Consider the following 21,765-nt stretch of genomic DNA (forward strand, 5'->3'; position numbering starts at 1 on the left):
TTTTTTTTTACCAGTTAGCAGTTTCAGTTGTCAGTTCGTCAAGGTGGGTGAGCAGGAGAGGCAGGAAGGGATCTCATAAAGCTTGTCACGTTCTGTTTTGCCTGCAAAGTCGGAATAAAACCCACGATGGACTACATTTGGACGTTTTTGGACCTTCTCATTGCGTAAACCAGAAACCCACAGTGCGTCATGGAACTATTTGAGTTCGATAGGCTAACCTTAAAGCTGCCGTCGGCAGGTTTTCAAAAATTGCGAGTCTAAAGTCGGAAAATTCGAACTGACACAACTTTCAGGTCCCTCCCCCAACCTCTAACAAGCTCCGAATCGCCCCCCAAACCCCTCCCCCTCTGTGGACGAGGTTGTGCACGTGAGTTCACACCAGTGTGAGCGCACACAAGCTGGGGCAGACTCACGCTCAGCAGCGTGTGCACAAGCTGTGATTGACAGGTAGGATTCCTCCACCCTAACTTGATTGGTTAAAAACAGCCGGGAGCGCTCGGTTTTTGTAAGCATGATTACAGGCTTCAGAGGGAGCTACAGATTTCGTTATTTTTCCTAAACAGCCTATTTAATATTCTACTTCCTGAATCCCATGACAGTTCAAGCTAATATGACTAAAAAAAAGTTGCCGACCGCAGTTTTTTCTTTTCTTTTATTATTATTTTCATAGACAAATAGTCACTACAGTTTTGATATTTTTTTAATTGAAAGAATATCCAAAGAAAATTTGACTTTATTTCGAGTGAAAACTGATAAATAAGAGAAAGGAATTTCGCAAACACGATGAATACTTTCATAGAAATAAAGAATTTAGACTTATTCAAACAAAACAATGAAAGGAAACCGAAAAATGTATGTTAATCGGAAAAAAACCCCGTTTGAAATAAAAAGTAGAGGAGTTCCACTAAATGCTGCTGTAAGTCAAAAGTGCTTTGTGAAAAGATTCAAATTAGCAGACAATTTGACAAACTTCACAATTATAACAAAAAATCGTTAGATCATAACATATTCAGAAAATAGTGTGAGACAAAAAGTGAAAATCTAAATTAAAATGATAATATACTCAGTAAAAACTGAGTTAAAAGGTCACGAGGGAGTCTCATTGGCTTTGTTTGTCCCACCAATAGTCTCAATTACATCCTTTGGTCAGACAACCAGGATTTAAGAAAACACCCCCATTTCTTAAGCTGATCACACACCATTTATATAAAAAAATTATCAAAGCTGCTCTCTACTTCTGCACCTGCATCTTGGGTGACTGAAGTATTAATAAAATTGACATGCATGGCTGGGATCAGTTGGGGTTAGGGTTTATCTCCGGCTTTCTTTAATCTGGTCAAATTAGAGAGGAGAAACTACATATTTATCTTTTGTAATTATGGAGCTTGGTAGAAAACTTTTCTTCAAAAATCCTATTTTGGAAATAAGTGCCTTAATGTTTATTTATTCATTTTCTCCATTGAACTGTATGATCCAGTTCTCTTTGATAAACGCATATAAATAAGGCTTTTAAATCTAACTGACTGAGAGCTGCTATATTTCTGTTGGAATAGAAATGCTCATTTTACCGAGAGCGTGAAGGCGACATGACGTCAAACCTGTGCGACGCACGTGTGACTGCGGTGGGCAGTAGAGATGGCTGATGAGAGGCTACAGTTTCATGAGATGGGCTTGGACGACCGCCTGTTAAAGGTAACAAACCGCTTCAGCTTGTCAGGAAATCTTCAGTAAACTGTTGGAGAAACGTTGACCCTTCAGTCGAGAAACACAAAGCAGGAAAAAAGTTTGAAAACTTAACACAAAAACTAGATTTCCCCCCGGCTGTGCTAACTTGTCTCGTGTTATGCTAGCACCGATGTGACGTGACGAGCTACAGTTATACCGATTATTTACGTCTAAATCTCTTGAATTGTTCCTATATTGTGTTAAATCGACTCATTGAGTTGAATTAATCTAATTACTGGACAAATAACTAAATATAACAATTGTCTTGAGAGTGGCAGATATTCCTACTTATTAGAGCTTTTAGAGACTAATTACATTAAACTAAAAATATTAAATATTAAAATTTTAACTGTAGTTTAGACTGAAAGGAAACCTCCTTATTTTATTTGATATTTTTTCAAATATGTTAACCTGTTATTACCCTTTTTTGTCCACAGATACAGGCTCATTAAGAATCTTAATATGATGTATTGTTTCATTTGAAATCGGTGTAGAGTTTTTAAAGTTTTTTTTTGTGTATTTTTTTGGACATTTTCTGCTTTTTCACACATTCTCAGTCCAGTTCTTGTACCTGACCAGTTTCAGAGGAATGTGTTTTTTCTTTGTTAAGTCACTTAACTCTGACCTATGAATCATTCAAGCAGAAAAAAAGGCTGCTAACTCAAGGGATGAACCAGTTGTGTGTATACATATGAAGAAATGATGGTTGGATTGAGACTGTAGAGCTTTTAAAACTCTGTCTGCACCTTACGGACACACACGATTTTTAATATTTAATAGTTACAGTCTTTAAAATGTGTGTAAAAGACTGTACTTCTTATAAACTATTGCACTGGCTCTTTTCCCCTAGCCTGGCGACGCCATCCTACGTACTTCCGCCCAAAGATTTTGGCTCCGCACATAGTCTGGCCAAATCCCCCTACCTCGGTTCGCTCAGTGTTTTGCCAATCAGCAAACAGTTGCGAGTGGTGACGCAGAACTCACGCGCGGAGTCCATTGTAGTCCATATAATTGTAGTTCAACCGCAGCGGAAATAAACATGGCGACGGAAGAACGCTAGAAGCTATCCATGAAGTTGTCTCAACTCTGGAGAGCATTACACAATTAAAACGAGAGCAAGAGGAGAATGCCTCGTCAATATTGTTAGTGGCAAGGATGTCGAAGCTCTCCTTCCAACTGGCTTTGGGAAAAGTTTGATTTATCAAATGGTACCGGTATAATGAAAGCGGATGTGAGAAGCGTGATTCGCGAGTAAGCATGAACCTCGGCGCATAACCTACGTCCTTTCTAAACATTACTGATTGGTTAAGGGAACTCCAATGAATTTAAGTTGCTGAGTAAGGTCCCACCCTCCATGGAAACGGATTCCTCTTGGGTTTTCCCAGACTTTGACAGAGTCAACAGTCGGCTTTCGCCCAGGCTACTTTTCCCCCTCATTTTTTTTCATTCTCAATCAAGGCATCAGTCCTTGTCCTATTTAAACAAATCAGTTTAAACAGTTTTAACTCAATTTCTGAAAAAAAGTCTTAAGTGTATGGATGACTTTAGTCTTCTGAGACATTTGTAAAAGATCCAACTTAAACATAATTTGTTACATTTTTGATAATTTCTATATTTGTAGATTGAAATAATACATAATTCATCCCAGTTATTACCACTTAAATAAACTTCTGTCTTTTACAGTGATTTTTAAACATTTTATAGTAAACTATACTCAGATCCCAGTTGGCTCACCTGCTCCTGATCAATAAATTCTCTTTGAACTTAAACTCCTTTTTAAACACAACATAAAGGTTTCAGGACAACCTGTAATGTTGTTTTCTGTGTCGGCAGATTTCTGTTCAACTAAATCTTGTCTAAAACTATTCGAGGTGACATTTAAAGTTTCTTATTGTACAGTTCAAAGAAAAGTTGTGAATCCTGACTTGTGTTTTTTTTTTACAATTTTAAAAAGCCTTCCACGATAATAAAGCACTCTTTTCAACAGCAGCACTTTTATGGGTATTTTTCCAACTCTCCTGGCACAATTTGGGGAATTTTAAGGGGAATTTTTTTCTCCAGGATAACAGACATTACTGCAACATATCAGTTGTAGATGTAAAAACTTTATCCATAAAGTGACAGAAACTTCATAAGAAAAGGGTTGAAGATCATTGATTAAACACAATGTTCAGCCGACAGATGGAATCTGAGGCCTTTAATTTGGCTGCATCTCCTTGTTTGAGTGAGTTTTGGAACAGAAAATAAAGTTTTGGCAGAGCATTTAGTTTCTTTACGCCTTCTTCTGGGCTTCTCTTTGTTTTCTGCTTGGAAACTTGTGCCGCCAGGAATAAAACAAACAAAAACCGCGAGGCTTTAATATGAACTTAAAGTCAATTTGAAAATCTGAAATAAAAAGCATGCTGAAGCAAAGTGGTTGATTCCAGACGGCCTGCTGTTATCTTGTGTCAGGCGGTTGCAGATCTAGGTTGGTCTCAGCCCACTCTGATCCAGGAGAAGGCCATCCCTCTGGCTCTGGAGGGGAAGGACCTTCTGGCCCGAGCCCGGACTGGATCGGGGAAGACGGCAGCTTATGCTGTCCCTGTCATCCAGCGCATCCTGACCTCTAAACAGGTGAGAAACAACCAGAAGTGACACCACCTGTCTGTAACGTCTCGTAATTAAAGGATGCTCGCTGCTCGTTTCTTCTTCCGTCTGCTGTCCTGGTCAGAAACTCTAAACTCATCCCTCACCCTCCTGACCAGTAACTGTGTGTTTGGTGTTTCTTCAGATTGTTCGTGAGCAGGCTGTGAGAGCTCTCATCCTGGTACCGACCAAGGAGCTGGGTCAGCAGGTTAAGAACATGATCCGACAGCTGACGTCCTACTGCTCCAGAGACGTCCGCGTGGCTGACATCTCTGCCATGGCTGACGTGTCGACGCAGAGGTCGGCCTGCTTTTCACTCAGTAACTTCCACCTTGGTGTCCACCTGTTGCTGGATTTATCTGCTGGAATATTTAATGTTGTGCAGAGTGAATCTTGAGAGATCAAACTCCTCCCCATTGGTGCTTCATAAGAATAAAACACCTGAATAAACTGACACATTTTCACATCAACAGACCTTAATTGTTGAGTAATAAATGTGTATTTATTAGACTGAAACGCAGTGGAACAGGGTGTAATGGTGTGTGTGTGTGTGTGTGTGTGTGATACTGTCCATGGGCAGGCCAATCCTGATGGAGAAGCCGGATGTGGTTGTGGGGACGCCGTCCCGTGTGCTCGCCCACCTCAGCGCACAGAACCTGCTCCTGCACGCTTCCCTGGAGATGCTGGTTGTGGACGAGGCCGACTTGCTCTTCTCTTTCGGTTTTGAGGCCGACCTGAAGAACTTGTTGTGGTGAGAACGAACACGCTCATTGTTTCCACAACTTATTTACTTATTTACTAGGGGTGGGACGATATGCTTTGGTCACGATTCCATTGTGTCACGATTCGAAGGTGCCGATTCGATTTGTATCACGATTCTTGATAATTGCGATTCTACAAGTATTGTGATTCAATATAATCAGTAATTGCAATTTTCTTCCTCCTTAAAAAACAAATAAGTTGAATCATAAACTTCTAGAATGAATGTCGTTCCCATAAACAATGCACATCAGTCTGTCAGTCATTCCAGCAGCTGAGATTTATTTCAACTGAGACAAAAAGAGGTACTTAACATGTACAGCATTTTTTAAAGTTTACAGTTACAAAATGAATTGAAATATCCACACAGCACAAATGTGAGCTAGTTTTAACGTAACTTAATGTAATGAATTAATGAAGTTTTCTGGACATGGATATGACGTAATATAATCGATTCAGGGGAGAAAAATCGATTATTAAAATCATCCCATAAAAAAATCACGATATGTACATGAATCAATTTTTTTTTCGCGCAACCCTATTATTTACACAACTTATTTAGCATGCAGCTGTGGCTTTTTAACACCAGACACATCATTTTGACCTTCAGTGAAGAGCAAACCAACGGTCAAAGCTCAAGACAATTATGCTCATTTTGAGTTTAAGTTACTAAAAACCGGTACTTCAGTATATCATCCTTGCACCATGCACCAATTTGCACTTCTACTTTAGTCTTGTTCTATTTTTTGTGTATTTTTGTACTTGTTGCACTAAAGAGAGCGAGGTGTAGCCTGAGTAAAATTCCTCGTGTGTGTCCACATACCTGGCAATAAAAGCGATTCTGATTCTAAACGGCAGGAAAATACAAGTATCTACAGTCTCCTTTAGAATGGCAGTAAAACAAAAAAGTAGCTGATAGAGGAGTTAAACTTTAGAAAGAATAATGGAGGGGTAAATGGTTTAAAAGAAAGCCCCAGCACATGGTGCTCTTTTCCTTCAGAAGTCTTCATCTTAGTCCGGATCAGGATGGTGGAGCGTACTTTTGGTCCAGCTTTGGTTTGTGTTTTGCTTTAATATTAAAATGAAACAGAATCAGTGTTTCATTGATGTGTTCTGTGGAAACTTGTGTTTTAACAGCCATTTGCCGAAGATCTACCAGTCGTTCCTCATGTCGGCCACCTTCAATGAAGAAGTCCAGGCCTTAAAGGAGCTGCTGCTGCACAACCCTGTAACGTCCTTTTCACGCTCCCCTTCCTGAAATCATTCTCGGGCACATGGATTGTCCAGCTGGAACGGCCATTTCTCCCGGTCTTTGTTCATTGTTTGGTGTCTTTTGTCTTCTTGGACCCGTGTGTCCTCAGGTGATCCTGAAGCTTCAGGGCTCCCAGCTCCCGGACAGCAGCCAGCTGCAGCAGTACAGCATCAAATGTGAGGAGGAGGACAAGTTCCTGCTCATGTACGCGCTGCTGAAGCTGCGGCTGGTTCAGGGAAAGACGCTGGTGTTCGTGGGAACCGTGGAGCGGAGCTACAGACTCAAACTGTTCCTGGAACAGTTCAGCATCCCCGCCTGCGTGCTTAATTCTGAGCTCCCCGTTCAGTCGAGGTGAGAGCTTCAAACTGAGTTAAAGAGTTGAGAATGTGAAGTCCCTTTTTGTTCACATTGGTTTCCCTTTGCTCCTCTGGCAGGTGTCACATCATCACCCAGTTTAATCAGGGATTTTATGACTACATCATTGCCACAGATGAGCAGAGTTTGGCTGACCCCGCAGCTTCTTCACAGCCAACACCGGGAAAGGAGAAGAAGAAAAAAGCCCCAGAGAAAGGAAGAAAGTGAGTCAGAGTAACACTCAGACATTAAGCTGGCTGGCCTGTGGACCAGCAGCAACTCCAGACTGATAAAAACAGAATGTGAAGGTTTAGATTATCAAGCTGAAGAAGCTGAAGCTCTTTACGACCTCTACAGCAAGGTGACGATATCAAGAAAAGTTTAAATCAGAATGTAGGTGAGCAGAAGGAGCAGTGAAAGTCTCTGATCAGAACACGCGTGTCCCAGACTGTCTCTGATCAGACCACGCGTGTCCCAGACTGTCTCTGATCAGACCACGCGTGTCCCAGACTGTCTCTGATGAGAACACACGTGTCCCAGACTGTCTCTGATCAGACCACGCGTGTCCCAGACTGTATCAGATCAGAACACGCGTGTCCCAGACTGTCTCTGATCAGACCACGCGTGTCCCAGACTGTCTCTGATCAGACCACGCGTGTCCCAGACTGTCTCTGATCAGACCACGCGTGTCCCAGACTGTATCAGATCAGAACACGCGTGTCCCAGACTGTATCAGATCAGAACACACGTGTCCCAGACTGTCTCTGATCAGACCACGCGTGTCCCAGACTGTCTCTGATCAGAACACGCGTGTCCCTGACTGTCTCTGATCAGAACACGCGTGTCCCTGACTGTCTCTGATCAGAACACGCGTGTCCCAGACTGTCTCTGATCAGACCACGCGTGTCCCAGACTGTCTCTGATCAGAACACGCGTGTCCCGGACTGTCTCTGATCAGAACACGCGTGTCCCAGACTGTCTCTGATCAGACCACGCGTGTCCCAGACTGTCTCTGATGAGAACACACGTGTCCCAGACTGTCTCTGATCAGACCACGCGTGTCCCAGACTGTATCAGATCAGAACACGCGTGTCCCAGACTGTCTCTGATCAGACCACGCGTGTCCCAGACTGTCTCTGATCAGACCACGCGTGTCCCAGACTGTCTCTGATCAGACCACGCGTGTCCCAGACTGTATCAGATCAGAACACGCGTGTCCCAGACTGTCACTGATCAGACCACGCGTGTCCCAGACTGTCTCTGATCAGAACACGCGTGTCCCTGACTGTCTCTGATCAGAACACGCGTGTCCCTGACTGTCTCTGATCAGAACACGCGTGTCCCAGACTGTCTCTGATCAGACCACGCGTGTCCCAGACTGTCTCTGATCAGAACACGCGTGTCCCGGACTGTCTCTGATCAGAACACGCGTGTCCCAGACTGTCTCTGATCAGACCACGCGTGTCCCAGACTGTCTCTGATCAGAACACGCGTGTCCCGGACTGTCTCTGATCAGACCACGCGTGTCCCGGACTGTCTCTGATCAGACCACGCGTGTCCCAGACTGTCTCTGATCAGAACACGCGTGTCCCAGACTGTCTCTGATCAGAACACGCGTGTCCCAGACTGTCTCTGATCAGACCACGCGTGTCCCAGACTGTCTCTGATCAGAACACGCGTGTCCCGGACTGTCTCTGATCAGAACACGCGTGTCCCAGACTGTCTCTGATCAGACCACGCGTGTCCCAGACTGTCTCTGATGAGAACACACGTGTCCCAGACTGTCTCTGATCAGAACACGCGTGTCCCAGACTGTCTCTGATCAGAACACGCGTGTCCCAGACTGTCTCTGATCAGACCACGCGTGTCCCAGACTGTCTCTGATCAGAACACGCGTGTCCCGGACTGTCTCTGATCAGAACACGCGTGTCCCAGACTGTCTCTGATCAGACCACGCGTGTCCCAGACTGTCTCTGATGAGAACACACGTGTCCCAGACTGTCTCTGATCAGACCACGCGTGTCCCAGACTGTATCAGATCAGAACACGCGTGTCCCAGACTGTCTCTGATCAGACCACGCGTGTCCCAGACTGTCTCTGATCAGACCACGCGTGTCCCAGACTGTATCAGATCAGAACACGCGTGTCCCAGACTGTATCAGATCAGAACACGCGTGTCCCAGACTGTCACTGATCAGACCACGCGTGTCCCAGACTGTCTCTGATCAGAACACGCGTGTCCCTGACTGTCTCTGATCAGAACACGCGTGTCCCTGACTGTCTCTGATCAGAACACGCGTGTCCCAGACTGTCTCTGATCAGACCACGCGTGTCCCAGACTGTCTCTGATCAGAACACGCGTGTCCCAGACTGTCTCTGATCAGACCACGCGTGTCCCAGACTGTCTCTGATCAGAACACGCGTGTCCCGGACTGTCTCTGATCAGACCACGCGTGTCCCGGACTGTCTCTGATCAGACCACGCGTGTCCCAGACTGTCTCTGATCAGAACACGCGTGTCCCAGACTGTCTCTGATCAGTACACACGTGTCCCAGACTGTCTCTGATCAGAACACGCGTGTCCCAGACTGTCTCTGATCAGAACACGCGTGTCCCAGACTGTCTCTGATCAGAACACGCGTGTCCCAGACTGTCTCTGATCAGAACACGCGTGTCCCTGACTGTCTCTGATCAGACCACGCGTGTCCCTGACTCTCTCAGATCAGAACACGCGTGTCCCTGATAGGGGTGGAACGGTACAAAAAACTCACGGTTCGGTACGTACCTCGGTACGGATCCTACGGTTCGGTACATTTTCGGTACAGTGCCCAAGGAGGCGTGTAGCGAGGTTCGAGCACATGTAATAGATATCTGAATCCTGCCTCTTCTACAGTGGAATATGGGCGCATAGCAGATGCGATGTAAATTCCAATTGCTTCGGTAAATTTTTTTGCTCTGCATGTATTCGTATCCAGGGGTTGTTGTAATACATTTGGGAGACGTAATTGGTCGGGTCTTTTCATGGTTCTATAGGAACGAATCTAACGGAGGTGTGTGGTTGTCGGTAGCTACGCCCCATGTCATGCTATCACGGCTGAAATGTTTCATCATACCACACAGACAGAACCGGCGCGTGTTTAAAGTGATACTCCGGAGTAGATTCACCCTGGGGTCATTTGAACCGTGACATCCAGCCAAGTAGCCCACCCGCAGTTTTTTCGATATTGGCTGAACATCAGCTGAGTTACTGAGTTATCCCGAATAGCTTCATACAAGGGTTAATGGATCCTGGCAGTATCTCCAAAATTACCACACTAAAATCACATGCCATGACACCAAACTTCTACAGTAGTACAAATATGGTCTGTACTCACCAAACAATGCATTTGGAAGTTTGTACATAGTCCAGGAGTTTATTATTATCAACACAAGCCTGATAGCTTCTCTGCAGCTAAAGCTGCGTCGACGTCACTTCAGAGAGCTGGGAGCTTCAAAGTAAGATGAGGGTTGATCTACTACTGTAGACAACAAAGTATATGCTATATTCTACATGTTTTTTTTATGAATTTTTATGTTGTAGAGTTGTGAAATTATTTTATCAATGGAGAAATTGAGCAGCCATGCTTTGTTGTCTTACAAACTTCCAAATGCATCGTTTTGTGAGTACAGACCATATTTGTACTACTGTAGAAGTTTGGTGTCATGGCATGTGATTTTAGTGTGGTAATTTTGGAGATACTGCCAGGATCCATTAACCCTTGTACGAAGCTATTCGGGATAACTCAGTAACTCAGCTGATGTTCAGCCAATATCGAAAAAACTGCGGGTGGGCTACTTGGCTGGATGTCACGGTTCAAATGACCCCAGGTTGAATCTACTCCGGAGTATCACTTTAATAAGTTAAACTTACACGTTGTCTCCTTGTCTGCAGCGCGCTGCTCTCCTTTCTTTCTTCATGAAACGAAGAAGAATCGCCTGCGCTTGATCCTGACTCTCTCAGAACACACGTGTCCCAGACTGTCTCTGATCAGAACACGCGTGTCCCGGACTGTCTCTGATCAGAACACACGTGTCCCGGACTGTCTCTGATCAGAACACACGTGTCCCGGACTGTCTCTGATCAGAACACGCGTGTCCCGGACTGTCTCTGATCAGACCACGCGTGTCCCAGACTGTCTCTGATCAGAACACGCGTGTCCCAGACTGTCTCTGATCAGAACACGTGTGTCCCGGACTGTCTCTGATCAGAACATGCGTGTCCCAGACTGTATCAGATCAGAACACACGTGTCCCAGACTGTCTCTGATCAGAACACACGTGTCCCAGACTGTCTCTGATCAGAACACACGTGTCCCAGACTGTCTCTGATCAGACCACGCGTGTCCCAGACTGTCTCTGATCGGGGCCTCAGTTACTCTATGGTGGGACTGTCCACTCGGGATCGTTCGGGACGTATTTGAGCACAAAGTGTGAACAAAGCCCAAGAGACAGATTTCCAACAGCATTCTGTGGTCTTTTAAATGTCTTGATCTCTAGATGTAATCGTCAAAATGACTCCATTAATGTTGTGAATTGTCTTTTCAGAGTTAAAGATAAGGAGTTTGGAGTTACCAGAGGTGTGGACTTCCAAAATATTTCCAATGTCATCAACTTTGATTTCCCCACAACTGTGGAATCCTACATTCATCGAGTTGGCAGGTGGGTACAGCTTCAGTGCAGCTTCAACAGCTCCAGCAGCTTCTGTGCAGCTTCAGCAGCTTCAGATTAGCTTCAGAGCAGCTTCAGCAGCTTCTGTGCAGCTTCAGAGCAGCTTCAGTGCAGCTTCAGCAGCTCCAGCAGCTTCTCTGCAGCTTCTCTCAGGGTTCCCGCGGGGTCTTAAAAAGTCTTAAAAGCATTGAATTTATGAATTTGGAAATAATACCTTAAAAAGACTTGAAAAAGTCTTGAATTTTGATATCTGGGTATTAAAATTTGTGCAGTAACTTCTCCGTATCGCATTCTCCTCGAACGTTTCATTTGTCAACTAGGCTACTATTATTTTGAAAAGCCTAACTAACGTAGCCTAAATGAAGAGTGGCGGAACCAATCATTGAGAACGCAACGCTGCCGCTACCGCTCCGCCCCGGGTCCGATCACATTGCTACAGCACTGACACAGACCACAGCAACAAGCCAAGCAGAAGCGTGAAAAATCAAGGCAAATCTCAGCAGAAAACAAGAAAGTTTAACTTACGCCGTTATGTTGTTTTTCAACATTTGTTTGCGTTTCCTTGCTTCCCATTTCTTGCTGGGATTATGGGGAAATGTCGTAGAGTCTCACGCCAAGTCCTTCAAGCACATGAAAAATATCAAAGCGAAGGATCAAACTCCTTCCATCGCTGGGGTGTTTCAACCGGCCAACGCTAGCCAGTTAGCTATTAATGTATCTGAGCTAGCAGACACGTTAACTGTGAGTAGATCTGCAAACAGCTTTTGGGTCCACACCAACCATGAAAGCAGAGGTGTTGTGGACTCCTAACACAATCGCCAAACACCATTCATATAATGGAAACAAAGGTATTTCAGAGTTGTTTAAATGCATGTTCCCCGATTCCGACATCGCTGCCACAATTACTTGTGGTCCCGACAAAACGGCGTACATAGCCAAGTTTGGTTTAGCTGTGTATATTAAAGAGGAACTGGTGTCCATGGTAAACAAATCACCGTCCGTTCTTATGTTCGATGAGAGCCTCAACGAAACGACACATTTTTAAGTTGATTTTCATTATTTATAGTTCTCTCTACTCCCCATATTCCCAGCATGGAATAAGTAGCTAGCTAACATAACCAATGTTAAAAAACAACTTAGCTGTGTCAGTTAAACTTTTTTGTGGTCTGCTGAAATTTTCTTTGATTTTTCACACCTCTGTTTGGCTTGTTGTCTGTGTCTGTGCTGTGGTGTTGTAGCGTTTACTACTACTATGCTGCAATGTTTCATCAATGCTTTACACAGTCCACACTTTCATTTGTTTGAGAAATAAATGAACAAATTTAAAAAAAAAAAAAAAAAAGTTTTTCTTTGCCGGTAGGTCTGTGAAATAGGCCGTGAAATAGGTATTATTTTTTTATAAATGGTCTTAAAAAGGTCTTAAAAAGACTTAAATTTGACTTGAAGAAACCTGTAGGAACCCTGTTCTCTGCAGCTTCTCTGCAGCTTCTCTGCAGCTTCAGCAGCTTCAGAGCAGCTTCAGTGCAGCTTCAGCAGCTCCAGCAGCTTCTCAGCAGCTCCAGCAGCTTCTCAGCAGCTCCAGCAGCTTCTCAGCAGCTCCAGCAGCTTCTCTGCAGCTTCAGCAGCTTCTGTGCAGCTTCAGCAGCTTCTCTGCAGCTTCAGCAGCTTCTGTGCAGCTTCAGCAGCTTCTGTGCAGCTTCAGCAGCTTCAGAGCAGCTTCAGTGCAGCTTCAGCAGCTCCAGCAGCTTCTGTGCAGCTTCTGTGCAGCTTCTGTGCAGCTTCTGTGCAGCTTCAGCAGCTTCTGTGCAGCTTCTGTGCAGCTTCAGCAGCTTCTGTGCAGCTTCTGTGCAGCTTCAGCAGCTTCTGTGCAGCTTCTGTGCAGCTTCAGCAGCTTCAGCAGCTTCTGTGCAGCTTCAGCAGCTTCAGAGCAGCTTCAGAGCAGCTTCAGCAGCTTCAGTGCAGCTTCAGCAGCTCCAGCAGCTCCAGCAGCTTCTCAGCAGCTTCAGAGCAGCTTCAGCAGCTTCAGAGCAGCTTCAGCAGCTTCAGCAGCTTCTGTGCAGCTTCAGCAGCTTCTGTGCAGCTTCAGCAGCTTCAGTGCAGCTTCAGCAGCTTCAGTGCAGCTTCAGCAGCTTCTGTGCAGCTTCAGCAGCTTCAGTGCAGCTTCAGCAGCTTCAGTGCAGCTTCAGCAGCTTCTGTGCAGCTTCAGCAGCTTCTGTGCAGCTTCAGCAGCTTCAGAGCAGCTTCAGTGCAGCTTCAGCAGCTCCAGAGCAGCTTCAGAGCAGCTTCAGAGCAGCTTCAGCAGCTCCAGAGCAGCTTCAGAGCAGCTTCAGAGCAGCTCCAGAGCAGCTTCAGAGCAGCTTCAGAGCAGCTTCAGCAGCTTCAGAGCAGCTTCAGAGCAGCTTCAGCAGCTCCAGCAGCTTCTCAGCAGCTTCAGAGCAGCTTCAGCAGCTTCTGTGCAGCTTCAGCAGCTTCAGAGCAGCTTCAGCAGCTTCTGTGCAGCTTCAGAGCAGCTTCTGTGCAGCTTCAGCGCAGCTTCTGCGCAGCTTCAGAAGCTTCTGCGCAGCTTCAGCAGCTTCTGTGCAGCTTCAGCAGCTTCAGAGCAGCTTCAGCAGCTTCTGTGCAGCTTCAGAGCAGCTTCTGTGCAGCTTCAGCGCAGCTTCTGCGCAGCTTCAGAAGCTTCTGCGCAGCTTCTGCGCAGCTTCAGAAGCTTCTGTGCAGCTTCTGTGCAGCTTCAGAAGCTTCTGTGCAGCTTCAGAGCAGCTTCTGTGCAGCTTCTCTGCAGCTTCTCTGCAGCTTCTGTGCAGCCTCTGTGCAGCTTCAGAAGCTTCTGTGCAGCTTCAGAGCAGCTTCTGTGCAGCTTCTCTGCAGCTTCTCTGCAGCTTCTGTGCAGCTTCTGTGCAGCTTCTGTTTAGCTTCTCTGCAGCTTCAGAGCAGCTTCTGTTTAGCTTCTCTGCAGCTTCAGAGCAGCTTCTGTGCAGCTTCTGCAGCTTCTGTGCTCTCTGGGATTGTTTGATCTGCTGCGATAATTCCTTTTTCCTGTGTTTCTGTAGAACGGCCAGAGCAGACAACCCGGGCACAGCTCTGTCCCTCATCTCTCACACTGAGCTCACTTTGCTGGCAGATGTGGAGGAAGCTCTCAGTGGAGGTGAGGTTTATTCCTGCTGTCACATTAGTCATCAGTTGCACCAGAACCCAGTGAAACTACAGTTTTATGGGTTTTTGCCACCATTTTAGGACACATGCACAAAATAAGGCTGCGACTCTCTGATGCTAACCGGAGCGTGTGTGAATATCTTGTCTTTAGATAATGCTGATTCTGTTCTGAAGCCTTATGAGTTTAAAATGGAGGAGATCGAAGGCTTCAGATACAGGTGCAGAGTGAGTATCAAACCAGTTTCTCACAGAATTCACTTCTGAAATGTCCAGACCACAATGTTGCTGTGCTGTTTGCTGTCAGCACTCGAGCTGTTGGCTTTTCCCTCTCAGGATGCGATGCGTGCGGTGACGAAGCAGGCGGTGAGGGAGGCCAGGCTGAAAGAGATCAAGCAGGAGCTGCTCAACTCAGAGAAACTGAAGGTGAGAGACGGCCGGCGGCACTTAAAATAAGCCGGAGACATGTTCTCCCGTGCTGACCCGATGCTTCTGCTGTCACGCAGACATATTTTGAAGACAACCCCAGAGATCTGCAGCTGCTCAGACACGACAAAGACCTGCATCCTGCCGTCGTCCAGCCTCACATGAAGAACATACCTGACTATCTCGGTAAGGCCCGAACACACGAGGGGGGAATTAATGCGTTACTGCAGTGCTGGTAATACCATAAAAAGCAGTCATATCAGTCGCTACTGAAGTGGGAAAAGATCTTAAGTACTCTCAATTATATGTTCCTAAATATATATTAAAATATCTGAAATAAAAGGAAGATATGATGCACTAGTTTTAAAAAAATTATTTGATGAAATGTGAGGGAACGTGGCCGAGTTTGGATCCAGTGTAACTGATGTGCTGTTATAAAGTGGACAAAAGCTTATTGTTAATATATTCTTCAATGATTTTCTGTCAGACTTTCTGCATCTTAGATTCATCATTTAGGTACTGTAATTTCCGAACTATAAGCCGCTACTTTTTTTCCAGGCTTTGAGCACCGCGGCTTATAATATGGCTCATGTTTTTTTTTCTTTCTTTTTTTTCATGCCGCCAAAAAACATTTTGCCATGGAACATTAGATCACTAGAATTACCGATAGGTATTTAAGTTGAAACCATCGGAGTTACAGGCACTGTTACAAAACGCATTTGATTAAAAGTTTAAAAATTGGACGGCCCTTTGCTGCATGTCATTCCCCCTCTCTCTGCCCCCTGCTTCCTGTCTCTCTTCAACTATCCTGTCCATTAAAGGCATAAAAACCCCCAAAAATTATAGAAAGAAAACATCTTTCTTTGTAAATATCGGAGACCGGCTTATAATCCGATGTGGCCTATACGAGTACAAAATGGATTTTCCTTTTAAATTAGAGGTGCGGCTTATATTCAGGTGCGCTCTATAGTCTGGTATTTACGGTGTTCTTCCCGGCTTTAGAGCCGGTGTTGTGTTAAGTCTGTCCAATCCAAGAGGGGAGGATATAAACCTGGGGTTGATGATGATCGGCACTTTATTCCTCAGTTTTTTTTCTTCCCTTTTTATTGTTTTAATGTCACCAGGTGAAGTTTGTGAATCCACCGTTGTTAAATCAAGTTTTAGGGCTCGATTTGTCCAACTGGCCTTTACAAACTCAGCTGCGGTGTTCAGTCACTATATGGTTTGATCATCAGAGCATCTTATAATTAGCTCAGAGCTGAGCCTCTTGGCTCTGCCGCTCATCGGCCCCCACCAGACTCGCCCCCCCCACCAGACTCGCCTCCCCCCAGACTCAGCCCCCCACCAGACTCGGCCCCCCCACCAGACTCGGCCCCCCACCAGACTCGGGCCCCATTAGACTCAGCCCCCCCCCCCCCCCGACTCGGCCCCATTAGACTTGGCCCCCCACCAGACTCGCCCCCACCGGACTCGGACCCCCACCAGACTCGGCCCCGTGTACGACTGCTTAAGAGCATCGGATTAGAACAGAGAATGGAGCCATTGGTGGTTAAAGTCAGATGTACAGGCTCATTTAGCCTGTATCTGGTGGTCTAAACATTTCTTTTTATTATGATGTGAAATTAAAGTAAGAAGTTGTCATGTAACAAATCGCTTTACATGATCTTAATGGAAAAAACAGGAAAGCTGCGGGTATCGATCATGCTGTGAGGAGGAGACGTGAGACATGTCTCACTTCTGAAACTGAGTAACTGAGTAAACCGAGACAGTTAAGTCATAACAACAGCATTAAAGGCCTACAGAAAGGTGATTTTTTTTTTTTTTTTTTTTTTTTTTTTTTTTTTTTTTTTTTTTGCACAAAACTGAAATAGCAGATCGATTCCTTATATACCATGGAATTTTTTTATGATTTTAAAATAATTTTAGGCCCCTGGATAGTCCTGATTAGGCCCAATAAACTATCACCACATTTGACTCGAATTTGGCAAACTGGAACGACAGGTGCGTGACGTCACGAGTGCCAGCTGCTGGAACAACCCCCAGTAGTTCTAGTAGCGAAGCCAGCAGTTTGCCAGACCTGGACAGCTTCTTCACGGCAAATTTCGATGTGTGCCGCGGGACGTCGCTTGGAAATATAAAACGTTGGGTTCAGTGCAGTTTTTATTGCGAGTAGATGTACGAAGTGCGTGTGTTGTCCTCAGCACCAGCAGCTCACACCACCGGGGGCAGAGGAAGCAGAGAGACCCGCGGTCGGACAGGAATCCACCTGGCGGAGAGCGAACACACTCTGCCAGGTGGAGAGTGGAAATCAGCCGGCAGGGCGATCATGTCCACGTCGGGGCTCTTGATGATCGCTCTGCCGGCTGATTTCAGGGCAACCATCCCGCGGTGTGTCCGCTCTCCGCCAGGTGGATTCCCCCTGAGTGTCCGCACCGCAGGGAGCTGAGCACCGCAGGGAGCTGAGCACGGCGGGATGGCTCCGGCTGATTTCACCAGAGAGGAGGCAGGCGGACAGGGAGGCACAGACACAAGTTCCGACCGCAGGTCTCTCTGCTTCCTCTGTCCCCGCAACATTTGAAACTTTTCAGGTGAGAAAGTAGTCGTTTAGATCCCCAACGTGTTGAAAACCTGACAAAATACCGGCTGTTTACAATTTTGTTCCGACGAATTCGGCGCTGCTAAAGCTAGCCGCAGTGAGCAACGCACTTCCTGTTATTTTGACAAAATAAAATACCCGTTGCCTTTTATCATAGGGAAAGCCATTACGTGCTGTTGTTTTGAAAACAGGAAGTGAACCTACCCTCGTTGTAGCTAGCTTGAAACTGCGGTTTTGACAGGAAATACCGGGTTGCCACCGTCCTGCAGTGCTTCTGTCTCGGCTTGTATGGTGTCGCGGGGCAACTGATTTGTCACTCACAAAACAAGTTGAATTGTTGCTAGATTCAGCCAGATTGAGCCCGAAAGTCGCTAGATTATTTTTTTTTGTCGCCAGAGATGGCCAAAAGTCGCTAAATCTAGCTAAATTGGCAACACTGAGGCAGCCAGGAAAAACCATGGCACTTGTGACGTCACACGGAAGCCCCGCCCCCAGTCTGGAATTCCAGGAAGGTTTTCCTAGCGGCAAATTCAAAATCGCAAATTTCATGCATTTATGAAATGTTTTGGTGTAGAGTCCAATGATCATTATTGTTCCTCTGTGTATCCATCCATCCATCCATCCATCATCTTCCGCTGGTCCGGGGATCGGGTCGCGGGGGCAGCAGCTTGAGCAAAGAGACCCAGACGTCCCTGTCCCCGGCCACTTCCTCCAGCTCTTCTGGGGGGACCCCGAGGCGTTCCCAGGCCAGCCGAGAGACATAGTCTCTCCAACGTGTCCTGGGTCTACCCCGGGGCCTCCTCCCAGTGGGACGGGTATGATAATACATACACGTTCCTCTGTGTATGTATTATCATTATGTATTGGGTGTAGTGTCAGCTTTCTGTAGGCCTTTAATGATACTTCTGCTGCTGTTACACACTGATGGCTTCCACAGATCACAGCATTCACGTGGAGCTTTCTTCACTTTGGTATTTGGACCTCCTGAATTACATGGCTGAACTGGCACCAACACCACACAAAAGACAGGCTCACCCGTCCACTCTGTTTTCAGGAGTGGAGTCTGGATTTAAACTATTCACATGTTCCAGCTTCTCTAAAAAGCAGAAAGTCGCTGGTTTTTCTCTTCCTCGCATTTCCTCCCCAGAACACTTCTTACGGTGCGTTCACACCGGACGCGGTCGGGCAACGCGATTGCATACAAAGTCAATGCAAAGACGCGAATAGACGCGGATTCGAGCCGGCGGCGCGGTGAGGCGATTACCGCCGCGCAAGCGAAATTATGCGATCCGCGCGAGTTCAAAAAATCCAACTTTGGCGAAATAATAGCGTCAGACAGCCTATCAGCGTTGAGATTCTGGACGACAGTGACGTGGAGACAGATGGACAGGCGCTCCGCAGCTGAAATGGAGTCGTGTCTGTGACATGCAGATGGGACTGCAGATGGAAATTAGCTTCTAAGCTACAATCTGGTGCAGGTCATCTCTTTACTTTGTAATTAATGTACTTTGCACATGGTCCCTGACTAAATAAAATAAAAAAATTAAATCAGCGCCTTCTCCAGGAGTTGCGTCTGGATGACGGCCGCCTCCAGCGGCACCCCAGGCCCACCAGGACCCAGCCCGACGACCCGCTCGGGAGGACCGGCGCCGCGATCTCTCGGCAGGACACCAACCACAGGCGCCCCGCAGCTGAAACGGAGCCGCGGCCCAGCTGCGGAGCGCCTGCAGCCGGCGTCCCGCCGAGAGATCACGGCACCGATCCTCCCGAGCAGGCCATCAAACTGGGCCTGGTGAGCCTGAAATACCGCTGGAAGCGGCCGCCACCCAGACGCAACTCCTGGAGAAGGCGGTGAAATTATCCGAGCTGAATGCACCACCGGATGATGTCACTGACCCAGACACGATCACTCGCACCGCGTTTGTTGTGAACGCGCCGTTAGCGATGGACACGCAGGGCTTTCTCCTCTCTTGACTTCTTTTTTTTGCAGTCAGAGGTCATTGACGTAGCTACTAAGATGGTGAAGATTACCCATAAATGTGTCATTTAAAGCTCAGACATTTACCGTCTTCACTCTAGACTTTTTCCTTCTGATCATTCCTGAAGGCTGTACTAAATTGGGCTGTACTAATTGCTGCCTGAGATGGTTTCTGCTGGTATAGAAGTTGAATAAAGAAAATGCCGTTTATGATTTGTTTTCCTGCAGTTCCTGAGACTCTGAGAGGCATAGTGAACCCGTTCGGAGGCAAGAGGAGGAAGAAGAGGGTAAAGACCAATCCCGAGGGAGTCCTAAAGGGCAGCTTTAAGGTGAGGCTCAGGTGGAGTTGTCGGGTTCGGTTGTTTCCGTTGCCCTGAGCTGCTTCCGCTCTTGGCCGGGATTCTCTTGGAAAAGGGATTTTAAATCTCAAGAGCATTTATTTTCTGATCAGATCAATAAAAGATCCTACCTCTGATAACGAATGATGGCTTTAGTATAAACTTTAAAGGATCGGCTTTGTGCTTCATCCTTTATTGAATTCTCCTAAATTCTTAATATGACAGACTGAGTCGGTTTCTTGTCTTCCCATTTTGATATTGTGGGGATTTTGAGGAACAAAATCAGTCATTTTAAAATTTTAGCGTGAGCTTAACAAATAAATGGAGACTTTAATGAATTAGTAACAGTGGATCTTATGTTGCAGCTATCCAATAACTCTTTTTAAAATCTTTTAAGTCTGGAATGTGCATGGTTTGTATGTGTTTAACTGTAAAGGATTTAGTTCAAACCTGTTTTGTCACATTTTACAAAACCAAAATCAAACTTTCTTCTGGATTTCATTCAGATAGAAAAAAAAATAAACCAATAAATACTGAAATAAACCATTTTGTCTCTGGTAGAAGAACATCCAGGGGAGGAACCCGCTCAAGAGCTTTCGGTATACCGGAGGGAGAAACAAAAAAGCAGGCAAAGCAAGCAAGTCGTAGCCCACCTGGACATGAAAGGGTCCCGGAGGCTCGAACTGTTCAGGGACCTTCTCCACTTCAGGAGACACTTCAGGCTCTGCTGCTGGACCATGTGAGATATATTTAAACTCTGAGGACTCTGGATCATAAGAGAGCGGAGGCTGGATGGGCCATGGATTAAACTGACTGATTTATGTGTCCAGGGTTTAGGGTGTACCTGACATTGTGAGTGCTGTATGCATCACATTTCTACTGCATCTGTTCTGCATAATCTCAAATGTTTATTGTAATAAATTCTTTCTTTAAGTCAATGTGATTCAGTTCTAATGGGTCCAATGTGTGCTGTTACTTATGATGGTTTTTATCACCACTGAAGAGTGTTTAACATTTCAAAATCCATATATATATATATATATATATATACATACACACTCACCAGCCACTTTATTAGGTACACCTGTTCAATTGCTTGTTAACACAAACAGTTAATCAGCCAATCCATGGCCACAACTCAATGCATTTCAGCATGTAGAGGTGGTCAAGACAACCTGCTGAAGTTCAAAGCGAGCATCAGAACGGGGGCTGGCTGCCAGATGGGCTGGTCTGAGTGTTTCAGAAACTGCTGATCTGCTGGGATTTTCACCCACAACCGTCTCTGGGGTCCGAAACAGAGAAAATATCCAGTGAGCGGTCACTGGATATTTTCTCTTTCTGTTGTGTGGATGAAAATGCCTTGTTGCTGTGAGAGCTCAGAGGGGAATGGGCAGACTGGTTCCAGATGATAGGAAGGCAACAGTAGCTCCAATAAGCACTCGTTCCAACCAAGGAATGCAGAACACCATCTCTGAACACACAACACGTGGAAGCTTGAAGAAGGTGGGCTGCAGCAGCAGGAGACCACACCGGGTGCCGCTCCTCTCAGCTATCCAGATATGATTTCGGTGAGCAGACGTATAATATGAGTCAAAAGTTTGGAGACACGTGTTCATTCATTTTGAGTCGGAGTGTGTCCACATTTTTCTGGTACAATTCATCTGAGCTCTGACAATAAATATGGAATAAAAACAGAAAGTTACTTATGATGGTCAAATAAACAGAACTGGACATCGAGTTCAGTTTGAGAAGGGTTTAACTTGAAGTGTGAGTGGTGTTAAACCGTCATCACACAGAAAGTTGCTGGCCAGATGACAGGTCACAGAGACCATGGAGAATCCAGCTGGAATGTAGTT

The 21,765-nt window shown here is 45.9% G+C and overlaps 1 protein-coding gene across 1 annotated transcript; it reads left to right on the forward strand.

Annotated features, from left to right (window-relative positions):
* Positions 1–1,572: 1,572 nt before the first annotated feature.
* ddx56 (DEAD (Asp-Glu-Ala-Asp) box helicase 56) lies at positions 1,573–20,852 on the forward strand. The gene is made up of 14 exons (XM_075455705.1): positions 1,573–1,692; positions 4,177–4,338; positions 4,496–4,650; positions 4,931–5,101; positions 6,247–6,337; positions 6,471–6,712; positions 6,796–6,939; positions 11,299–11,412; positions 14,472–14,566; positions 14,726–14,799; positions 14,908–14,997; positions 15,078–15,183; positions 19,800–19,900; positions 20,471–20,852. The coding sequence occupies exons 1-14, from the start codon at positions 1,636–1,638 to the stop codon at positions 20,555–20,557; spliced, it is 1,689 nt and encodes a 562-aa protein (XP_075311820.1). The 5' UTR covers positions 1,573–1,635; the 3' UTR covers positions 20,558–20,852.
* The last annotated feature ends 913 nt before the right edge of the window (positions 20,853–21,765 follow it).

The sequence above is a fragment of the Odontesthes bonariensis genome, chromosome 22 (assembly GCF_027942865.1).
Source record: "Odontesthes bonariensis isolate fOdoBon6 chromosome 22, fOdoBon6.hap1, whole genome shotgun sequence".
In the NCBI taxonomy this organism is placed as follows: Eukaryota; Metazoa; Chordata; class Actinopteri; order Atheriniformes; family Atherinopsidae; genus Odontesthes; species Odontesthes bonariensis.

Bases quoted from the DNA above. Each gene is read 5' to 3' on its own strand.
- ddx56 (XM_075455705.1), top strand. From the start codon at position 1,636: ATGGCTGATGAGAGGCTACAGTTTCATGAGATGGGCTTGGACGACCGC. The intron at 4,339-4,495 runs GTGAGAAACAAC...GTGTTTCTTCAG, and splicing joins GCATCCTGACCTCTAAACAG to ATTGTTCGTGAGCAGGCTGT. The intron at 6,940-11,298 runs GTGAGTCAGAGT...TTGTCTTTTCAG, and splicing joins GCCCCAGAGAAAGGAAGAAA to AGTTAAAGATAAGGAGTTTG.